This window comes from Terrapene carolina, unplaced genomic scaffold, assembly GCF_002925995.2.
Source record: "Terrapene carolina triunguis isolate 2854851 unplaced genomic scaffold, T_m_triunguis-2.0 Scaffold66, whole genome shotgun sequence".
Taxonomy (NCBI): Eukaryota; Metazoa; Chordata; order Testudines; family Emydidae; genus Terrapene; species Terrapene triunguis.
The window spans coordinates 90,199,553-90,209,580 of NW_020664417.1; the positions used below are offsets into that span (position 1 = coordinate 90,199,553).

General features: G+C 42.2%; 1 protein-coding gene across 1 annotated transcript in view; it reads left to right on the forward strand.

Moving 5' to 3' along the window:
* Nucleotides 1-9,728, forward strand: part of ATOH8 (atonal bHLH transcription factor 8) — a 33,711-nt gene extending 23,983 nt beyond the window's left edge. Inside the window, exon 3 of the mRNA XM_024201445.2 lies at nucleotides 8,368-9,728. Coding sequence (XP_024057213.2) covers nucleotides 8,368-8,373 — 6 coding nt within the window. The 3' untranslated portion in view covers nucleotides 8,374-9,728. The remainder of the gene's footprint in view (nucleotides 1-8,367) is intronic.
* Nucleotides 9,729-10,028: the final 300 nt, after the last annotated feature.

Here is a 10,028-nt window from a genome sequence, read left to right on the forward strand (position 1 = left end):
GGCAGCTACACACAATGATGTGCCGCCCCCCGCGCAACTAGCCACCAGCAGCCCTTCCACGGCAATCATGCATTTTTGATAAACCTACGATTTGGAGCAGTATAGGTGCCAAAGGGGATAACGCTAAAGAGCAGCCACTCCAAGAGGATGCAGCACAACCCATGCTATTGCTGCAAGCCAGCGTTAACTTAAGATGCTCCAGCAGTTCTTCTGTCTTGAACTGGTCTAGCACCTGAATGCTGTAAGTGATCCTAGTTGCCATCATTGATCTTGCTGTCTGTAGAAGAGGGGCAGTAAGGGCGTGGAGTCCAAGTAAGTTCTTTAGCCCTTCTGCCCTTTGCGGGCAGTGGATTCTCAGGGCTCCAGCATATCTCTATGGATTCCATTGCTGCACTCCTCACATTTGCACTGGCCCAGTGGGGTTTCAAGATCACATCCCTTCTGCTCCATCAACAACTCAAGATGCAATGATGTTGAGCAGAAGGCTAGCACTGGAGTCTTTCCGCTGCATAAAAGACAGGATGTGAAGAGCCCGCACACATACCCCAAGTGCCAATAAGCACAGCTCCTCAGGCTGTCCCTATGCCCAGTGGAGGATAGACAAGAGCAAGGCTGGTGATCTATGTAGATCTATCAAAGAACCACAATATCCCTGCTTAAGAGGGAATACAGCAGCTGCATGGTCTCCTGTAACTTTAGGTTCCACAGCAGGGTGTTGAGGATTCTCCCCTGACCTCTTCATGTATCTCCTTCACACACGTCCCTTTTACATAGACTGTGCACTGGGTCTAGGATTTGGCCCTCATTTATGCGGAAGTTAATGAACACAAACCAACCAGATTCCACAGGCATCTTGGTCTATTGCAACCACTTCATTTGAAATGCTTCCCAACAATGCCCGTTTGCTAAGGTCATTAGTCAAATTGTCAAGTTCAAGAATTAGGGGACGTCCATGTGAGGTTTTTTATTAGTATTATTAATTAAATCAGCCTTAGAACTTTCTGACTACTGTGAGAAGAGAGGGAGGGCTGGGAAACAAATGAGCCTGATTCTGATCTGACTTAGACCAATGCAAACGAGGAGTAGCTACACTGAATCAGTGGAATGCCAGTGTAACCTACAAAGCTCCTACAACATCAAATCACATAGGATGCCTTCCTTTTGCATTCGCAACTTCATTTATCTGCACTTGGCTAATCCATTCATTTGCACATAAATATCGCTGGCCTCCGTGCCTCCCAGCAAATATTTCATAGCAAAGACCTGCAGCGAGATCTCCTATTACTAAAGCAGCATTGCACAACATCTATTAATGGTGCATTACGTAGTAATATATAAAGGACAGTGGGTCAAAACCAATGAACGCAGAACCTGTTACGATCCCAATTTGTTTACTAATTGACAAAATTCAGCAATCCAAAGCCCTCTGAAGCCACGAGGAGTCTTGCCATTGACTTCAATGGGCTTTGGATTAGGATCTGAGGCTACCAGTCCTGCAAGCCTGTTTCCAAGCCGAACGCCTCTGATGTCCAGGCAGCAAGGTTCCCTACTTTGTTCCCTTTTGTTTTCTCCAAAGACTATAGCTAGATAATTCATTTCTGCAATGGAAAAGGTCTAGCTTACTAGATTGTTGTTACAGGTTACAGCATGGGATTCAAAGAGAATCTATTTTTCTACTGTCCATTACTGAGGTAGTTCATTTCTCCAGGGTTTCCCTGCCCCCTTTCCTGTTTTATGTTTTGATTCGATAAGGAATGATGTAGTCTTTAAGCAACCAAATGTTGTTGTGGTAATTATTAATAATTATATTTATTTAGTGTCATAAAATGTCTTGATTGTTTGACAAACACAGAATAAGAGGTGATTTTCCTACCAAATAGTTTAAGGTAAATACAATTTGTCTGCCTGCCCCTCTGCCAGCAAAAACTAATTTATTCAAAAACTCAGATCACAACTTTCAGATTTCCAAAAATAAATTAGGGCACTTGTTCTACATTGTGTTACTCAAATCAGAATTTAGGTGCCATAAAAGCCGATGTAAGCATCTCCATGTTGAGGTGAGTGCTCAGATCCCAAACTGGAGACCCAAGTTTGAAAACTGAGCTCATCATTGTTAAAATAAGAGATCCTGCCTCTCCCTAGTCAAATCCTTACATTTTCATTCTCATCAAGAACCAAAAAACATTTTGAGTGGCACCAAAAACGTTTTCACTTTGAGCTCTTGATGTTACCATTTAATCTGTTAATGGAATATTTTGACTGAGTAATTTCTCCTATTTCTTTGTGTTTTCATTGCCCTAAAGAACTTTAGGGAGGCATCTGTTTCTTTTTTCAGTGTAGAAAACAAACAAATGCATATTGTGAAGAATTTAATTACATTTATGTGATGGCTTTGTTAAACATTTTGAATAGAGATGCAACTGACCAGAACCCCGGAATATGAGAGTTTTCACAATCTGAACCGAGACTGAATCTAATTTTTGCAATTGGCCAGTAGCTCTATAATGGGCCATATTAAAACCCTGGATCCAGATTCCCCCAAACTTTGGGGCATTAAAAATCCAGATGCGGGATACAAATTTGCAGCTTGAAGCCCAGCTTTAGTTTTAAAGATGAGCTCAAGATCAGTTAATAGGAAATGCTCCACTTCTAAGATAACCTGAGCCCTGGCCCTGCAATGAGCTCTGTGTGGTCAGATCACTGCATACATGCAGTGCCCTAGTGACTTCAAACCATCTCTGTGCTAGCACATGGGTTTGCCTGCATGGACCTTATTGCAAGAATGGGCCCTGATATGCATTGTATACCCACATATACAGGACAAAAGGGGAAATGTAAAGGGGCTTGCACAGTATGCAGTAGCACACACAGCTTCCAATACTGCTAATATAAAAGAAAACATTGATACCCTTATAACATCCCTGATATACCACGCAATCCTGAAAAATTGGATAGGATGCAGAAAAGAGCCACAAAAATGATTTGAGTGCGGGAGAAAATGCCTGACAACTTAGTCTATTTAGCTTATCAAAAAGAAGATTGTGAAGTGACTTGATTATAGACCATCAGTACTTTCACAGGGAGAAAATATCATGTTCTAACGGGCTCTTTGATCCAGTGGAGAAAAACATAACAAGAATCATTGACTGGATGGTCAAACCAGGCAAATTCAGATTTCCAGCAGTGAGGTGATTAAATGTTGAAACAAACTATCCAGGGAGATGGTGGATTCTCCATCTCTTGATATCTTCAAATCAGACTGGAGGCCTTTCTGGAAGTTATGCTTTGAGCGCAATCAGCTGTTTGGCTAATCCAGCTGTTGTTCTGGAGTTGTTTGTTTGTTGCCAGACAGTGAGGCAAGATGCAGGAGTTGGTAAATTTTGGGTCTGATCCAGCATCACCGGGTTTATCTTTTGTATCTTATGCCTATTTCAAGGCAGACATGTCACTGGTTAGGGATTTGGCTAGGTCAGGAATAGAGAAAGCCCCCACTCTTCAGTGATAAGCTCTATGAAGCCCTATAAGGGCTATCTTTATCAACTCAAGAAAGACATGGGCATCATTATTGACAGCTCAATAAAAACCTCTGCTCAATATGCAGTTGAGGTCACTGCCATGGAGAGTATTGGAGGCAGAGAACTTGACATGATTCAAAAAAGGACTGGACCCTTATATGGGTGTCAAGACTATCCAGAGTTATCATAGTTAATGATAACAAAAATTGTGGAAAGATATTAAACCTCATGCTTCAGGGTTTAAGCCAATCTCTAAGTACATGAGATCAGGATGAGACCTAATGCGAGGGGCAGATTATCCCACATCTACTACTGCAGCATTCCCACACCTTCCATTGAAGCATCTGGTACTGGCCACTGTCAGAGATGAGATACTGGACTAAACGGATCTCAGGTCTGCTCCCGACTGGCAATTCCTATGTTCCTACCAATGCACCTACATTTATATGTCACTTCTCACTGTAAAGTCTAAGCACTTTTAGAGAGTACTGGAACTCCAGTTCGGGTACCTTTTGAGTAAGGGCTCAGTCCTGCATCTCTTTTTGTGAGGTGCAGAGCACCTTTAATTCCCAGTGCCGTCGGTGGAAGTTGAGAGCTCCTTTAGCATGATCAAGGTGCTAAAAGAGCACTCCAGGAAGACAAGGCCCCTGTGGAGAAGCTAAATTAATTCTTTGCATTGTTCTTCACTGCAGAGGATGTGAGGGAGATTCCCACACCTGAGCCATTCTTTTTAAGTGACACATCTGAATAAGTGTCCCAGATTGAGATGTCAATAGGGGTGGTTTTGGAACAAATTGATAAATTAAACATTAATAAGTCACCAGGACTGGACAGTATTCACCCAAGAGTTCTGAAGGAACTCAGATATGACATTGCAGAACTGTAGTATCTAACCTATTGCTTAAATCATCCTTTGTACCAATGACTGGTGGATAGCTAATGTGACAACAATTGTTTTTAAAAAAGGCTCCAGAGATAATCCTGGCAATTATAGGCTAGTAAGCCTAACTGGTGGATTGGTTGAAACTATAGTAAAGAACAGAATCATCAGATACAGATGAAAACGATATGTTAGGAAAGAGTCAACATGGCTTTTGTAAAGGGAAATTGTTCATCGCTTATCAGTTAGAATTAGAAACATAGAAACATGTGGACCAGGGTGATACAGTCAATGCAGTGTACTTGGACTTTCAGAAAGCTTTTGAGAAGGTCCTTCACCAAAGGCTCTTACGCAAAGCAGGCAGTTATGGGCTAAGAGGGAAGGTCGTCTCATGGATCAATAACTGGTTAAAAGATAGGAAACAAAGGTAGGGATAAGCTGTCAGTTTTCACAGTGCAGAGAAGTAAATAGCGGGGTCCCCCAAGGATCGGTGCTGGGACTAGTGCTGTTCAACGTAATCATAAATGATCTGGAAAAAGGGGTAAACAGGGAGGCAGCAAAGTTTGCAAATGGTACTAAATTACTCAAGATAGTTAAGTCCAAAGCTGCGTGCAAAGAGTTACAAAGGGATCTCACAAAACTGGGCAAGAAAATGGCAGATGAAATTCAATGTTGATAAATGTAAAGTTATACACATTGGAAAACATAATCCCAACTATACATATAAAATGATGGGGTCTAAACCTCTCAAAAAAGAGATCTTGGAGTCATTGTGGATAGTTCTCTGAAAACATCTGCTCAATGTGCAGCAGCACTCAAAAAAACCTAACAATGTTAGCCATGATTAGGAAAGCGGTAGATAATAAGACAAAAAATATAATGCCACTATATAAACCCATGATACACCCACACCTTGAATACTGCTTCCAGTTCTCGTCACCCCATCTCAAACAAGCTATATTAGAATTGGAAAAAATACAGGGAAAGGCAGCAAAAATGATTAGGGGTATGGAACAGCTTCCATATGAGGAGAGATTAAAAAGACTGGGACTGTTCATGTTAGAAAAGCGATGACTAAGAGGGGGAGATGATAGAGTTCTGTAAAATCATGAATGGTGTAGAGAAAGTGAATAAGGAAGTATTATTTACCCCATAACAAATTAACCAAAGGTCACCCAATTACATTAATAGGCAGTATGTTTACAACAAACATAAGGAAGTACTTCCTCACACAATGCACAGTCAACCTGGGGAACTCAGTGCCCAAGGATGTTGTGAAGGCCGAAAGTATAATGGCATTCAAAAAAGATTTGGATAAGTTCATGGAGGGTAGTTTCATCAATGGCTGTTAGCCAAGATGGTCAGGGATGCAACCCCATGCTCTGGGTGACCCTAAACCTCTGACTGCCAGATGCTGGGACTGGATGACAGGGGCTGGATCATTCAATAATTGCCTTGTTCTGTTCATTCCCTTTGAAGCATCTGGCACTGGCCACTGTCAGAAGACCGGATTCTGGGTCAGATGGAGCATTGGTCTGACCCACAGCAGTTGTTCTTATGGGTTTTTTATTTCTTGTCACTAACTCTCAAGGTAAAATTTTCAAAGGTGCTTCAGTGACTTGGGATCCAAAGTCCCATTTTTAAAAGTGACTTAGAGCCAGAATGAATTTGTAAATCTGAAGATGGGCATCTAGTGGGATTTTCAAAGGCATCTCAGTGAGAGATTGACTCTACACCCAGTGATTAGGGCATTCACATAGGATGTGGGAGACTCAAATTTAAGTCCCTGCTCCATATCTGGCAGAGTGGGGATTCAAACATGGGTTTCCCACATCCCAAGTGAGTGCCCTAACTACTGGGCTATTGGATATTCAACATGACACATCAACTGTCATGTGAGGGAGGCCAGAGCCTGTACACATGCTCTGAGATCTCCTTCAGGCTCAGGCCCTGCTGGCGAGATAGGCGGGGGGCACACAGTAAGAGAATCCCACTTGGGCTTTGGTTGAGCTGCTTGTGAGCTGTGGGTCAGCATCAGGTCTTAGGTGGCTTTGCACATGCCCATCAGAAGAAACTTAGGTGTCTACGGAGGTAGGTAGCAGCTAAGTGGTGGTTTTGAGAATGTCCGTGATGCTGGATGTAGGCACCTAAAGAGGCAGCTAGGCACCCATTACCATTGTGAATCTAGCCCTTAAGTGCCTAAGACACTTTTGAAAATGAAATTTAGGAGCCTGACTGGGAGTAACAAAAAGTCTCCGTTGTACTAAAATTTGTTTGGAAATGCAGAGTGGGTATTCTGCAGTGGGTTTGTGAGCAACTTCTCTATGTTTGAAACCACAGCTCTGAGTTCTGTGTATTGTGATGCAGTAATGAAACATTGCAGTGACGTTCCACAGCTGAGTGCAAATTCCCAAACTAGGTCTGTCACTCGTGTGATTAACAGATTTATGCACAAATGAATGTAAGGGGGACATTTCACTTCTGAAGGCCATGAAGCACGCCAACCAGAAAGATGAATGCAGTAACTCAAGTCACTCTGTCACACAAATCCAGGTTGTCCCATTTAGTTTCCCTTCCATTCATAAATCCGTGGTCAACTTCTGAAACTTAAAACAGATCCCGAGAGGTCTTTGAAAATTCACAAGGCTTTTCAAATATGAGTTTTGTATTTAAAATCACTTCAGCTTTTAGCAGTTGTAGCTGGATTCAGCACTTTTATCCTTTGCCACAGTCCCTCCCTAAAAACACACATACACTCACTCTTCAAGATGCCTGTCCTACTCCATGCTGTTCTGTTCTATCCAAGCTCATAGGCCTCGCCCATCACTGTGGTATCTGAGCATCTACAATTCGATGCTTTGCAAATAATTTCTCATTTTCAGTATAAATTTGCTTTTGGGGACCCATCTGGCACATGGCCAAGAGGAACCCCTAGTTTGTGCATGTGAAAGTGGGAAACACAATTGGCAAGACAGCCCTGAATTTTACCATGGGACTTTGGGGCTTGCCGCTCTGAGTACAGTGGTCAGGAAGGAGAAAGAAGAGATGGAGAGGATTTGTGGGGGAGGAGAGAATGAGATTTATAGGAGGAAAGAAAGGTTGAGGGGAAGAAGGGAAAGAGATTGTAGGGGCAGAAGCATTGACGAGTGGGGGGGGGGAATCAAGAGAGCTGCATGAAAAAATAAGTATGTTTTGCAAAAAAATCTAAAACCATTTTCCCCAACATTTTTCAGTTTCCTGGGAGAAGGAGGCTCCTCTTTTCATTCCCCTTTTTCCTCATTTCCCCCTTTTTTTCCATTTTGCCACTAGAAAGGGGGGCAGGAAAGGAGAGGAAAAACAAAATATGAAAAAAATAGTTTTACTCTTTTTGGTGAAAAACAAAAAATAAAAAAAACTTCATGGAAAAGTTGTTTCTTTTTTTTTAAAAGGTCAATTAAAAAAAAAAAAAAAAAAAGGGCTCATGAAAAACTTGAACCAGCTCAACAAGGATCTGATCCAGGCATGATTCTGCAACCCTGGCTCTCTCTGAGCAGTACGTCACTCTGTGAAATGTCCTGTGAACTGCTTACTCACAATGAAGCTTTGAAGTCAGCCAGAGCCTGGGGGCTCCCCCGAGACCGACTGCTCGGTAGTGTGAGCTTGGGATTCACCATCTGCCCCACAGATTTCAAGGGGACACCCTGCTCAGTAAGATGCTACTCATTGGGAATAGCGGTAGCAGAATCTGGCCCTTAACGTTCTGTGCCTCCATCCTTGGGACACCATATCATTCAGGTTCTGCTGCGCTCACCTAACCTTTCCTTCTCAGAGCAATTAAGCCTGATCCTGCCCCACTGAAGTAAATGGGAGGAGCATTGCCATGGACTTTTATAGACACAGGATTGGGCCTTTAAAGAACAAGCACCTGGTGTCATTGAAAGAATCCCCCACTCACCAATATGTTTACCGCTGTGATGTGTCATTTCTTTCCAGGAGTAATAACCAGGAGGGAGGATTCAGAAGACTTTCCAACCAGAGTTCCATCCATTCTTGGCAAAGGTTGCATGATCCAGATGAAGACTGCAGCTTTTTGAAAAGACACCTTTTCAAGACAAGAGTTGGCAGTGGGACTTTCTCAATCTCTGAAGAAAAAAAAAAAATGGAGATGTCTTTTTTTTTTAAGCCAGCCACCTTTTAGTATGTGCAATTTATTTAGCACTTTTCCCTTTGCTTAACTGGGAAATGTTACCCTCTCGGCTCATGTTGTACAGTCATTTTGTTGTTGTTGTAGCTGTTGTGCCAAAGACTTGATGGAGCTTCTACACTGTGTCTAGTTTTGCCTTAAATGTTAAATCCTTGAGCCAAAGAAAACTCAGAAATTCCGTTTAGGTAATGTTGAGTGGGCCAGTTTAATCAGTGACAAATCTGAATTTCTGAATCCTTCTCTAAAAGTTTCCTCTTTTTTTTCTCCTGTTCATATCTATCTACTTGCAGCCCTGGAACCAGCATTCACAGCCGGAAAAAACCAGGACACACCAACACTTGCTCCAGAGTTGATCTCTCTTTCTTTCAGCGATTTCATTGTTCTACTTCTTTGGCAATTACCTGGTTTTCTTCCTGCTGGGAAACACGTGCATAGGGTAGAAATATTGACACAAAGTGAGAGCTGAAACCAGATCTATGCTTTTTAAATATAAATATATCAATAAATAAAAAGTGCCACGTAAAGCAATAAAAAAAAAAATCAATAAGACAGTTCAGATAGGCAGCATGGTGTGTAGCAAAACAATTCAGTAGTTGTTTCGGTTTTGTGAAGTCATTTTTGGCTGTTTTTTTTTTTTTTTTTAAGTAGTTAAAAACCCATGTAATGCAAAGGCATTTGAATCCTATACTGTATTTTTCGCTTCAAATTGAAGTAAAAAAATTAAGAACCATTTGCTTGGAGTAAGCAAACTTTATAGGTAATGCAGTTCATATGCAAGACATCTGCCAGTGATGGAGGACAGAATTCAGTGTCAGAGTAAAAGAATATGGGTTTGTAAAGAAAGGAGATTAACATATTTTGTTTTCACTTAAGGGTAAAGGTTATACCTCAGGGGACAGATTCAGATCTCAGTTACACTAGTGTAAATCAGGTTTACTTACGCTTGATTTACTCCAGTGTAACAGATCTCAATCTGGCCCTGTGTGTGTATGTCTGGAGTTGCGTGGGGGAGGAGGGGTCTCTTCTCTTCATTATATGAACATGTAACTCTTAGCAGCCTCAGCAGGAATTATGCGTGTGTGCAGAGGGGAGATCAGACTCTGTGCTACTAAACCATTGACCTGATATCAATACAAAATCCTGAACTCAACAGTTGCCATCTGTTTATTTTTCTGTCTAAGCTCACCAACTTAAAGAGACCTCTCCTGGCTTTCGTGGCCCCTGAGAAGGTGGTATATGAAGGCTGAGTGGCTGCATGGTATCCGCCCTGAAGAGCGTCTGACCCTCCGTGACAGAGCACTGGACTCTGGGTTCAGGGCTTGTTCACTGGAATGCAGGTTTCCAGTGAGGGCATGGGAGAATTCCCAGTTGAAATGCCTGAGGCGCCCTTGCATGATACTTCCCATTCAAGGGTATAAATACATCTCCCACAGCCCGCACAGTGCTTCGG